Source organism: Odontomachus brunneus, unplaced genomic scaffold (genome assembly GCF_010583005.1).
Source record: "Odontomachus brunneus isolate Ranch 3 - 2012 unplaced genomic scaffold, Obru_v1 Obru_scaffold_003, whole genome shotgun sequence".
Taxonomy (NCBI): domain Eukaryota; kingdom Metazoa; phylum Arthropoda; class Insecta; order Hymenoptera; family Formicidae; genus Odontomachus; species Odontomachus brunneus.
In genome coordinates this window covers 3852558-3867048 of record NW_022639453.1, presented here as the reverse complement: position 1 = coordinate 3867048, position 14491 = coordinate 3852558, and the positions used below count along the sequence as shown (strand labels likewise).

Genomic DNA, 14491 nt, shown 5'->3' with positions numbered 1-14491 from the left:
ATAAGGAACAATAATTATTTGAAACAGGCGCAAAAATCGGCCCTTTTCAAGTCCACCAAATTTTATAACGATGGAACGATACTCAAACGCATAAAATATTAAATAACTATATTTCGCATGTTTATGCAACACTAAAATTAAAAATACTCTACTTCGACAACCTATACAAGCGTTGTATTGTTGCAGTATTTTATATTGATGCAATATTCTATATTGAAATAAATCTAATATATTTTTTTTAAGAACACCTATTAAGAAACACTTGTCAAAGCCTCCTGAAAACTCATCCCAAAGATCTCCTCTTATATTGCAGTAATTTTCTTGCTAACAAGAAATAATGCATGGACGTTTGAACGAGCAAAATAGTCGTCGGAACACCGCATATTTATTCACGTATAGACGAGACAGTGTGAGTCGAACGTTTTCTTATTGTGCGTAACATGTATTTTAGGACAGCATTTCTGGCCACTACGTCTCATAATGCTATCTCTCTCACTTTTACGTCTGCGATAGAGAATGGAAGATCGCCGCGACTCCCACCACTATTCTCTCTCCAAGCCATCCGACGGTCGTTTACCGTAGAAGGAGGAGGGCATACTAGGTGGCGGCGGGACGCCGTGCGTTCGAGATCTATCTTTTCGTTCCAAAGAGAAAAATATAGAGAGCGCGGTTCTGCTAGACCGGGACTCGAACCCGGGTCTTTCGCTTGCCGGGCGACTGCTCTAAACCATTGAGCTACCTGACGCTCCACGCTCACGACACTCTCCTCTCCCTAGATAACGCTCAGAGATGCCGTTCGGAAGCGACATCTCTGGCGCGATCCCGAGCGTACGGCGACTACAGAGAGAAACAATGTTACTGTACCAAATGGTACAGCTGTCAGTCTCTCAAAGTCAAATGTTGCTATCCTTTAAGATCTGCTGTCCGCTAGGGGTGTATATCAGTTGGACACGGGGCAATTGGACACAGTCCAATCACAAGTCGCTGTTCCAAGGGACCCTACAAATGTCTCTAATCACACGGTGCTGTGATTGGCTGTGTCCAAATGCACCGTGTCCAAGTGCACCGCTCCCGTCCGCTAGCTCCTTCCGCTACTCCGTGCTGCTCGTGCCTCACCTACAGGCAACAGTGTGTGAGTGACGCGTCATGTGTGCGAGTTACACGGATATACGAACGGCATTAACGCCGGTACGTGTATGTGTGTATTAAGGGGCGTCTATATTGGAAATAAGTAGTAAAAAGTAGGAAGTAAGAGTAAGAAATTGACAAACCACAGATGAATGTGAGAAGAATAATCAACTATGATTGGTCAATTTCTTATTCTTACTTCCTATTTCTTATTGCTTACTTCCAATATAGACGCCCCTTAAAGCGTCGTCTACAATATGCGGAGTAAGCTTGGAATAAGAAATAAGCCGTAAGAATTAACCAATCATAGATGATTATTTTTATAATAATCGACTACGATTAGCCAGTTCTTACGGCTTACTTCTTACTCCAAACTTACTCCGCATATTGTAAACGACGCTTAAGATCCGATCTACAATAGATGGAGTAAGGAATAGGAGTAGGAGTAAGAAATAAGCAGTAAGTAAACAGACCAATCACAATCGATTATTTTTGAAACGTGAGAATGGAATTGGTCAATTTGCTTACTGCTTATTTCTTACTCCTACTCTTTACTCCATTTATTGTAGATTGGGCCTTATGGCACTACGAAGTGGTTTATTATTAGTCAGTCAGCGAGACCTATGCCGCGTCATCGGGTCGTATGTGTGTGTAAAGGGACGTCTACATTGGAAGTAAGTAGGAAGTAAGAGTAAGAAATTGACCAACCATAGTCTAATGTGAGAAGAATAATCAACTATGATTGGTTAATTTCTTATTCTTACTTCCTACTTCTTACTGCTTACTTCCAATGTAGACGTCCCTTAAGTATTAGTTTCTTTGTTTGTAGCTGAACTGGTGCACACTGAAGAAAATAATGAATAAATTAGATAAATTAGAGTCAGACAGAATATACATGCCTTACTTTATTTGTATGTTAACCATCCGATAGACAACGCGGCAGCCACACGCGGACTGATCTAAATTAAAATTTCATATTTATAATAACTCATTACTTCTTGAATAACAATAACAGTAATCATAATGTTAATAATGAATTTTCCAGCAAATAATGAGTAATTAATGTACTTTTCAGATTAGACATTATTTTTTGTCTACAACAATTTAAAGACTTTAATATTTTCAAATATAACTGCAACAGTAACAGAATTAACATTTCTTAGATAATAATAACGAATACAATTAAACTTTTATGATTATTTGTAAATGCATATAGAATATATATACCGTTTTGTGTATGCGTGCGTGCGTGCGCGCGCGTGCACCGTATATTGTGTATATATATATATATATATATATATATATATATATATATATATGTACTGTTTTTTTTTTCGTTGATCTTATGTATATGTATTTTATGTATTTTATGTATTCACAAAAACCATATAAGTTTCATTATATTTGTTACTATTACTCTCAAGAAATGTAATTCTGCTACTATTACAGTTACATTTTCAAAAAATTAAAATTCTTAAATACCTAGTAAACACAAAGTATCATCGATGTTACAATGTCAGCTCAATCATATGGTATATTACGTAACTACTACTTTGTTATATAACAAAGTAATATTATATAATATACCATATAATTGAGCTGATATTGTATTATTTGAAAATTACCATTTACCAGTTACAATTTACCAGTTACTATTATCAATTGAAGAGCTATTTATTATAGTTATTATTATTTGAGAAATAATGAATTATTATGTTTTCTTAACTTAATATATTTTATAATTATTTGAAAATCACCATTTACCAGTTGCCATTATTAATTGAAGAGCTATTTATTACTGTTATTATTATGATATTCTCGCGCTTACTCGGCGTTTCGAAGCAACTGAGCGCTCGCATCGTACGTATAAGCCAAGTATCTATAGAAGAAATACAGTAGTATTTCCTGTTAAATTGATACGTAAGTCTCGTAAAATTATAAGTATTTATGAAAATTATTTATATTTATGAATTGTTTATGAACTTATGTCACATGTGTTTAATAGATGTTCAATCATTTATGAAAAAGATATAATATCCGAACAAACCTACTTTTAAAAAAAAAAGTTGAAAAGACACTAAGTTTATGCGCTTGCTTGCACGAGTGGAATTATGGAATAATAAGAAATATTGTTGTTTAAACTTCTATTTTTTATAATACAAAAAACGTCATATCGGATAGTTAGGCCAAGTGAAAATAATTCACGTGTTTACCTACATAAATAGAATTATATAAAAGCAAATATGTTCATATATGAAATATTTCACATACATATTTTCAGAGAACATAAACCTAAAGACATTAAAATGTAATATTATTTCAATTTCTATTTTCTAAAAAGAATGTTAAAAGATAATTAGATCAAACGAAAATACCATTGCGTATATAACAGTTTTGTGTATATTCATCATTGCTAATGTATATATTCACACCACATGTGATAATTATTGACTTCTTTTTATTGGTAACCATGTAAAAATTAAGATAAAATAAAATTAAGAGTTACACAAAAACACTTGGCGTCACCGGGTATATAAATAATTTAAATATATTTTTCAAATAGTATTTTGTATATCAATTTGTAAAATTCAATGTACCTTATTGCGACACGGGCACGCTAAGTGTTTTTTGTATGACTCTTAATTTAATTTTATCTTAATTTTTATATGGTTTTTATATGGTTAATAAAAAGAAGTCAATAGTTACCACATGTGGTGTGAATATACACTAAGCTGTTATATACGCTGTTATATATACAAAGCTGTTATATACAATGGTATTTTCGTTTGATCTAATTATCTTTTAACATTCCTTTTAGAAAATAGAAATTTAAATAATATTATATTTTAACGTCTTTAGATTTATGTTCTCTGAAAATATGTATGTGAAATATTTTATATATGAACATATTTGCTTTTATATAATTCTACTCGTGTAGGGAAACACATGAGTTATTTTCATTTGGCTTAATTACCTGATATCCCGTTTTTTTTTGTAAAAAAAATAGAAGTTTAAACTTATTTCTTATTAACATTTTTAAATGTGTTATTTAACAAATAAAATATTTTTTATAGAAATATTAATTTTTGCATAATTCCATAAGCAAGCAAGCGCGTGAACTTGGCGTTTTTTTCACCCTTTTTTTTTAAAGTAAGTTTGTTCGGATTCATCATATAAGATCTGGTAGGATCAGTTTTTTTTTCAGTCTTTGTAGAAATCTGTATCACGTACCGTCTGCCGTTGTAAAAAAATCATCAATAGATTCATGCCATCTTAAGCAATGACAATGGCTGCATTCAGCGAAAAAAGCAGCTCAGTAATTATTGTCTGTGATTATTGTTTGTGATTGGAGTATTCTTTTAGATTTTTCATAGACTCAGGAGTATTTATCAATCAGGAGTGATAGTCATTAAGCACTCGTTGAATTGCTTTTTTCGCTGAATGTACTTAATGGTTTTTTTTAGATGCTTACATGCTGTAAACGTTATTTTACCTTCCTTCCGTATGTAATGAACGATAAAGATAAAATATAATTAGAACGCGTGAGTACCCAAAACGTAGTATTTGTCTACAGAACTCGTCTTACTGTTTCTTGCACATTTATTCGCTAATATTTTTTAATTAATTCCTTAAGAACTATTACGAAATATGTAAAATGGTAAGGGACTTTTTTGTATAATTTAATAAATTCTACTTACATACGTGTGGATATACGCGTTGTGTCAGATTTTCTGTATGGATTATATTAATGAACAATTATAATTTATTATTCAAATCCTTTTTATTAAAAGCATTATAAAATTGATTGTATTTTGTTACGGAAAAAATAATACACACATATACGTGTGATTTTTTTAAAAATATATAATAAAATTATATCTTTTTATAGATGGACGATGTTATGGCCTTGACTGACATGTCACATCAAGACGTTACACCACGTATAGCAAATCTTGAAAAACGTAATAAAGATCTACAAGGTGGTACGTATATCATATTATTGCAACTAATGTACATACATATTTGATTTCTTACAATTGTAGGTCTCTAATACAACGCGTACTTCCGCTTGTTTGCGTATCTGTGAAGTACGACATTTAAAAAAATTAATAAAGGACATTGATAGAGAAAATTTTAACAGCACTTTTTATAATTCTGATAGAAACTAAAAAAAATTTCGCACTTTTAATATAAAAAAAATCAAAATTAGAAAAAATTTTTATCTTTACGTCCTAGCACAATACGTTATATTCTAAAATACAAGAAGATTGTAAATATTACATCGTCTGATAATAGTTGCAACTATTTTAATACAAGTCCTATAATAATCCTATAAACATTTTTGAGATTCCTACAACTTACAATTTTATATACATTTTTATTTTTGGGCTTAATACACTATGTGAAAAAAGTGTAGTGCTGTGAATTATTTGCAGTTCTAACGATCTTTTTGGGTTGTTTTATTGGAGTTTTATATTATGAAATTTTCAAGCGTTGTTTAGCCATACAAACGTTTCTAAAATATAATATTATCATTGTAGAAATAATGCTTGAAAATAACTTCACAGCATTAATTAATACAACACACATTTGCTAAGTGTCGTGCTGAAAGCAAAATTAATATATTGTTTTAGAAACATTTATACAACGGAACAATACAAAAATGGAACAATACGAAATTAACAGCACGACATACTTTTTACCGATTGTTATGCTGAAAGCAAAGTTGATAAATTGTTTTAAAAACGTTTATTACAAAACAACGCTTGAAAATAATCTCATAGTATTTTATTGATTTTATTCTAAACGGACATATTTTGGTGTCTGCTTATACTATAATTCTAAATTTAAAAACGATAACCGATTAAAAAGGATAAGATTAAAAACGAAATATTGCATGAATATTATCGGTAAGTTACTGATACTCAGTAAATATCGATTATTGTAATAGACAGATCAAGTCAATATTTTAAAATGTTGGTCTGATATTTTTTGTTTATTGGGAAATTATACTTATGAATGAAGAAATAACTAATTAGCAACTTAGCGATAATACTCACTTAATATTTCATTCGTGTAACCTTTGAGCATCGTATTTATATAACATTAATGTCACTAAAATACTCATATGAATTACAGTTATATTACATAATATGTTATGTAATTGTTATATTAATATTATATATTAAAATATCATATAATTATATTGCTGAAATATTATAATTGGAATGTAAATTATCCATTTCCCAGCAATCATAGATTGTCTGCTTTTTTTGCGAGTTTAGAAACATATCCATTTTATCCAATGAAAGAATCTATTTTTTTAATCTTTCCGTTTACGAATGTACTAGAAACCCTATGGTAAGAATCTGGCCATCTTGTGTCTCTGGCTGGAAAGCAACCTATATATACTAACTGTATTGACTGCGCCATGGCTTCATTACATGAATACCTGAAACTACAAGATGCGGGGGGCTGAGTCTGGCCATCAGAGGAATTCTGGCAACATTCTTCGAGAGAGAAAGATATATATTTCCTACAGGATTTCTAGGAAATATATATCTTCCTCTCTCGAAGAATTTTGCCAGAATTCCTCTGATGGCCAGACTCTTATTATAGGGTTTCTAGAATATACGAGAGATAGACATCTAATGGACGATGCGACATTTACATATACAAATGTTACATAACATATACGTAATACAAATACTACCTACACAATATTATTGTATTAAAGATATTGTTGTCTTAAAGATATTTTAAAAATGTTTTTAAAGTCTGATGTACAATATGCTCTTTGCGTTCTGTTTCTTATCTTTTTCTGGCTTAAACCTTAAGGTTTGAGTCAGAAAGAGATAAAGAGAAAGCAGGAAACAAAGAGCATATTGTAGATCAGACTTTAAGCCAGAAAAAGACAGAAGACAAGAAACAGAACACAAAGAGCATATTGTAGGTCAGACTTTAAAATTATCAGAAAAATATTTATCCGCTTGTCCACAACCTTACTTTAATTCTTAAGCCGTAAGAAATTGACTAACTACAGTTCATTATTTTTAAAATAATCGATTGTGGTTGGTCAATTTATTACGGCTTAAAGATTAAAGCAAGGTTGTGGACAAGGGGTTTATGATATTTTTAAGACCTATATTAATAATTATTACTTAAAATAAGATACACAGATTTTTTTCAAGTGAGATATTTATATTTAAATTCAATGTTGAAGATTTAGATTTAAATTCAATGAGAATTTTTCAGTTTAATCACGATTATAGATATAAATGTCACATAATTTAAGTGTAAATCTGAGATCTAATTTGAATAAAAATTTGAATATCTCATATGAGACAAGTTTCAAGTGACAACTATTAATACGGATGCCAACTATCAATATATTTTATGTTCTTTAAGATATCTTAAAAAGCCCTGTTTAATCTTCCACTGCCCTTGTTTGCAGACAAACAAGTGTTTTTGTATGAGCAAAACGCCACATCTTTTATTAATTAAATTTAAATGAAAATTTAATTATTACTGCATTAATACAACTTGATAAAACAAATAAATGATTTAAAACATAGATTTATTATCAATCCATTAAAATAAAGTTTAAATTTAGTAACAGCACAAGTCTTATTAACCTCAGAGTCTTGATTTAGGGTCTTAATTCCAGAGTATTAATAAAAATTATACTGGAAAAATTAAGAAAATGACCATATAAGTTTAATCTGAAAGGTTGTAAATAAAAAATAAGTTAGCAAGTTTCAAAGCCAACTATGTGAAGCTATTGTTATATAATTAAAAAATAAAATTTCAACTAAACACTCATACGAAAACAATATTTATTAATTCCTTCGACGACATTGACGCGATATGGCGCACATCGTTTATTTTCTAATTAATAAGCTTGATTTTCATAAAACTTGGTACCCTATGGTTTTTGGGGTTGCGGAATACGAAATTGACATCAAAATTTCAAAATTCAAAATGGCGGATCTAATGGCGGATGAAAATACTAAAAATGATCCGATTGTGTTGAAATTTGGTACTAAGAGGTTTTTGGCTGAATACGAATTTGACGTCAAAATTTAAAATGGCGGATTCAATATGGCGGATCATATATTTGAAAAATAACAATGGTCGATTTTATTAAAATGGGAACCTGAAATGTCTCCCTAATATTTATAACTTCAAAACTCTTATCCATTGTCAAGGTTCTTGAATTTTAATATATTTTATATGGTTTTATATGATTGGGTATCAGATTTCATAATAAATAAATTTTGATTTTTTGCTCGCCATATTGAGCCTATTATTTGAATATTTTAACCTCAAATTCGTATTTATTGATCCAAAACCCTTTAGATATCGGATTTTATAACAATCAGATTTTCATTTTTTTCATCGCTATATTGATCCGCAACTTTGAAATCGAATAGTTGAACATCAAATTCGTATTTAGTGAACCGAAAAATCCTTCGATATTGGATTTTATAAAAATCAGATTTTTATGTTTTTGCCTCTACTGGACTCGTCATTTTGAATTTTACAATTTTGACCTCAAAATCGTATTCAGCGACTCTAAAAACCTCTGTATACCAAGTTTTAAAAAAATTCTCCAACTTCTTTTTTCTGTCCACGGGGACACAAACGTGGAACTGAACGTGTCGTCGAATATAATAAAAGGGTTAATAAAAGTTATATTAACGAAATTAAGAAAACAACTATACAAATATGATCTTAAAGGTTGTAAATTGAAAGTCAGAAAGTTTCAAAGCCAACTTAATGTTAAGCCACCATTATATAATTATAAAGTAAAATTTCAACTAAGCGTTTGTCTCATACAAGGGCAATGGAGGGTTAATACTATTTTTACTTTATATACATGCAATTATAGATTTATAGGATTATACAAACATTAGAAAGGAAAATAAGTTTTATTTTTTATCGTTTATTGTGGCTTATTGTATTCAGTTGAGAATTACGATTAAACTCTGAATTTGCTTCGTACGCGCGCGCATACACACACACACACACACACATATGCATACACATACACACATATTTTTAATAAACTAGATGGTCCATAATCTAATAATTTTTTATATTACTTCTAGTTTTTAACCGTCTTTTTATTTTGCATTAAAAGTGTAAGAATAATTTGACCGCTAGAATCAAAAACATAATATCGGTATTCATTTCGTATATGCATGTAAATAGTGCCAACATTAATTATCTTAGCTTTGATACGGTTATTCTCTTTCCAATTTTATATGTGTGGATCGTCATTAATATATTCTTAAAATTCTGAAAGTTCCCTAAAAAAAATGGTTTTACGAACCAGTCATCTTAAAAAAGACACATGAGCTAAATTAATACTACAAGTTCTATCAAACTGCAATAATTTCCTCTGTCGTAACAATAAACAAACCTAAAAAAGAATTATATAATAATTATTTGAAAAATGTTTTCTTAAATAGTTGTACAAGATCTCGAGGCTGTACTGGATAAATTGGAGAAACGCGTGACAAGTCTCGAACAGCGCATCCCTTACATAGCGATTTGTCCTGCGAAACCCGAGAGTGTCGAAGAACAAATGCCAGAAAAGGATGAAGATGACGAAGATGTTGATTTGTTTGGTTCAGATTCAGAGGCAAGTGCAGAGTGGAGATAGTGGGAACAGTGCCGATTGGATTTCTCATGTACAGCGCGAATACCTAGGTTTAACATCGCATGATGCACAAGAACCGAACACTTGATACACATTAACATAAATCAATAAGTGTCACAAAACGCGTGAATTTATATATTTACGTAAAATATCATGATTTTTATAATTTAGTATATACACCAGATATTCCCATAATATACTGATTTATCCGCTGTAACATTTGGTCAAACTCATACAAATCTGATATACACAGCATAAATCTGGCATTCATGAATTGTTAATTCGTCTGTTTTAATTTGTCTTGATTCTTTCGATGAAAATTCTTATTTGGCTCAATAGGGAGATGATGCAGAGGCCGCTAAGATTAGGGAAGAACGACTCGCTGCGTATACTGCTAAGAAATCCAAAAGTACGTAACGCAAGAGGTGTGACGTTCGATAACAATTGCTCAATTTTTTAAATACATTATCACTGACTAATTCTTATCTTGTAGAACCAGCTTTAATAGCTAAATCGAACATTATCCTAGACGTGAAACCATGGGACGACGAGACGGACATGAAAGAAATGGAAAGCGAAGTGCGAAAAATCGAAACCGACGGTTTGCTTTGGGGTGCATGTAAGTTTTCATGATTGTCTCTTGACGTTTCACATATACGCACAAGTGATATATTAACGCATATCCCTTTTTCACAGCTAAACTGGTGCCACTCGCTTTCGGAATTCACAAGCTGCAGATTTCGTGTGTCGTAGAAGATGACAAAGTATCGGTCGATTGGTTAATAGAGAAAATACAAGAAATCGAAAATTACGTGCAAAGCGTCGATATCGCAGCTTTTAACAAAGTGTAAACAAACGAAGTGAGCTGTATCATAGAAAACGCACGTGGCAACGTAGTCAAAAATAATATAATTCGTGTGCCATTTTGCATTCCATTAGCTAATATCTGTAATCGTAAATAATGTGTGCATCTTATCCCTATTCAGAATCGAAAAGTAAAAATACTTAATATTCAACACAACAAACTTGAATGTAAACTAAAGAAGTTTTATTGTAAATTTTTATGGCATTAAGGTTCCTGATCTCTTGTTTATAATAATATCTGAACTCTTATTTAATAATATCAGAAATCTTGTTTAATAATCACAAGTGAGAAAAACACCAAAATTCCAAATGACCAAAATTCTTAAGTACTATTTTTTAATAAAAAGCTATTTGTATGAAACACTTCAGATTGCTTGAACATTCTTATATTCCGAAAACTATCCTTTTCCCTTGATGGTCAACAAATAACTAGAGAATAACAAATAGAATGAGAACTGTAGAACGCGATATGCAATCTCTTCTTTTAATTTACATTTTCTTATAACTTTGTCACGTTAATTTTACAACCATTTATTAATTGTTAAAGAGAGAAAAATAGTTTTTGAACTATTTTACAAATATGTTCAAGAGATCTAAAGTGTTTTTTTTTTTTAATTTTTTAAATATCTTTATATTTGAAAACGTAAGAATTTTTTTAGCGTATCATTTTATACCTCTAATGTCACGATCCAACATAATCGCGATTAGTACTCTGGAACCTTAAGTACCATGATTTAAGTTTTTATTTAAAGTAATTTAAATCTTACTTTTTCTCTAAATTATACATTCTTTATCAGATTTTATAGCGGATAGATAAAAATAAAACTCAAAATTTTAATTCGTCTAATTTGCTAGTTAACAAGTGCTGACCGGTCACAATATACTCGTCTTTTTATATCTGAACGTTGTTGACCGGCCATGAGTTAACTCATGTTTGCACTTACATTAGTTTATGCAGTTTTTAAGTCTGACAGCCACGGATTTTAACCATTTGACTGCGCGTCAAAAGGCGCACGCTTTACGCCAGAAAGAACTTGCTTTATTTTTTCGCTGGAAATGTATTATTGATCTTAAAAAGTCACTAATTTTATGTTTTGACATCAAGGAATCCGAATTTTATACCAAAATTAAAGAGTTTTTAATAAGAATGTGCCGGATATCCGATAACTATCCGGCCATCTTTTTACAATCCGACCAAATAGTCTGATTTCATTAATATTCGGCCAGATAACCGGATATTAATTTATTAGTATAGTTTGAAAGTTTGCGTCATTAATGCAGGATACGAAATCCAAAGTTCTCTAAGAACAAACTAATTATTTTTTATTAAATCAACTCTGTAATATACAATTTTTCTAAAGATTTATTTTCAGCAATGCTTGACAGTGCCGCCAGAGTGACCCGCTCTCTCAGCCAGCACAATACATGATATGCAACGCGCGATATTCAATAAGCGTACAGTTTTACCGGAATACCAGTATTCTGATTGGATATCGCTCGTCGCATGTTGCAGCGCGTATCGCGTGTTGCATCGCATATCGCGCTAGTCTGTTAGGCTAGTCTGTTCTATAATACGTTGTAAGCCAGAACCGGATATCGGGCGCATGCGCACTGAGCTGTCGCATATTGTATAAAGATGTCATAGCCGGTCGTTAAGCTGGTGGCACATAGAAAGACGTAAGCAGTAAGCGAATCAGCCAATCACAGTCGGTGATTCTTGGACCGTAAGAAGAATCAACGACTGTGATTGGTCAATTTGCTTACTGCTTAAGTTTTTCTGTGTACCACAGCCCTAAAGCTCATTCTACAATTGCGTGAACGTGGTTGTATGTGATTACGACAACCAATCAAAATAAAGCAATCAGTAAATAAAACATTCGGATTGGTTGACTCTTACGATCACGACTACGCTTACGCAATTGTAGAATGGACTTAAAGCGTCTTTTACAATGGCAGTAGGAGTAGTAGTAAGAAATAAGCAGTAAGTAAATAGACCAATCACAATCGATTATTTTTGAAACGTAAGAATGGAATTGGTCAATTTACTTACTGCTTATTTCTTACTACTACTCCTACTGTTATTGTAAAAGACGCTTAAGGGCTGTGGCACACAGAAAAACTTAAGCAGTAAGCAAATTGATTAATCACAGTCGTTGATACTTCTTATGGTCCAAGAATCAACGACTGTGATTGGCTGATTCGCTTACTGCTTACGTCTTACTGCTTAAGTTTTTCTATGTGCCACCAGCTTAAGTTAGCCACACACACTTTTCGTAACAGTAATCATAAGACATAACATAAGAATTGACCAATTACGATCGAGTATTCATCAAAATGGCGATCTTACGTTTCGACGATTCTCAACATGATTGGTCAATTCTTATGTTACGTCTTACGGTTACTGTTACGAAAGTGTGTGTGCTTTATGGCTTCTGCACATAGGACGCGGTAATGCTTGCTGCGCGGCGAAAATATGCGCGACAGCCAATCAATATGTTGTTTTTCCGTAAGAGCTAGAAGGTTATTACGGAAAGCGGCATGTTGATTGGCTGTCGCGCGAACTTCTGCCGCGCGGCAAGCATTACCGCGTCGTGTGTGCAGGAGCCATTAGTGTCGGAAAGAAAGATGGTCAACTCCCATCTTTTCCATTCCGTACGATTACGATTGGCTGCAACATAACCTACATTACTGATATTATTACATATCTCATTATGGATTCATTGAGTGTGGATGAGATAATTATTGATTTTGTACGGAAAAATAATTGTTTGTATGCCCAGATAGCACAGCGATGAACAGAAGTTCCTCGAGAATTCATTTTAAAAAATACACAGAATTAGAAAAATGAATATCTGAAGAATTCGTGAACAAATAACCATAATAAGTTTGTCTTGAAGTATTCCTCAGAAGTTCATTGTAAAGGCCATCACACACAAAATTCCGTAAGAACTTAAAACGTAAGCGTAAAGAAATCGACCAATCCCAATCGAGCACTCGGTTCTTCGTAACCCCTCCATTATTACGAAGAGCCAATACTCGATTGGGATTGGTCGATTTCCTTACGTTTACGATTTAAGTTCTTACGGAATTTTGTGTGTGATGGCCTTAACGGATACTTTGTGACTTAATTCTTAGAACATTCTGAGAATTCGTGAGGAATTACAAGTGTTTTGTTTGTTACAATTATTTCTTGTGGCTGTATGCAGCAGATGCACATATCATTTTCAGTGCTTTGTGTGTATATTGTTATAATTGGGACGTTCCTTGCAAATAAATGTTATGATAAAAAGAAAAATGATGGGTACTTTCCAATTGCAATATCCCTAAACACTTTCATGCACACGGCCACACAAGTTGCATTCCAATTATCGTAATCGTTGACACAACATTACACATCCTCAACTTGAGGGCTACTAGTCGGCTGTACAAACTAGTGTTTTCTAGTGAAAATTAAAGTTAATAAACGTAGCGGCTTGAAAAGAGACTAGCATTTGCGACGTGAAGTGGATAATATCTCTTTTATTACTTAGATTTTATTATTTATTATTAAAAGAAAACTAAAATATAAGCATAGTTGAAAAATAATCCTAACCTTACCCGACAAACATACACACTAGTACACACTTTGTCCCAATTGAATCGTACACAACGTTAGGGCTATCGCACACAAATTGACATAACTGCATATGCATAGCATAAGACCGTATGTACCAATGAGCATCGAGTATTAAGTCGCCATATTGGTGTTCGATGCTTAATATTCAATGCTCATTGGTCCATACGATTTTATGCTATGCATATGTAGTTATGTCAATTTGTGTGCGATAGCCCTTA

At 32.0% G+C, this 14491-nt stretch overlaps 1 protein-coding gene across 7 annotated transcripts in view; it reads left to right on the top strand.

Moving 5' to 3' along the window:
- LOC116843358 (probable elongation factor 1-delta) overlaps positions 1 to 11495 on the top strand; it is a 49410-nt gene extending 37915 nt beyond the window's left edge. For all 7 annotated transcript variants that reach the window (XM_032813747.1, XM_032813752.1, XM_032813760.1 and 4 more), the window contains 5 exons: positions 5018 to 5111; positions 9603 to 9775; positions 10133 to 10202; positions 10287 to 10412; positions 10490 to 11495. In XM_032813747.1, the coding sequence (XP_032669638.1) occupies positions 5018 to 5111; positions 9603 to 9775; positions 10133 to 10202; positions 10287 to 10412; positions 10490 to 10644 (618 nt within the window). In that variant the 3' untranslated portion in view covers positions 10645 to 11495. The remainder of the gene's footprint in view (positions 1 to 5017; positions 5112 to 9602; positions 9776 to 10132; positions 10203 to 10286; positions 10413 to 10489) is intronic.
- Positions 11496 to 14491: the final 2996 nt, after the last annotated feature.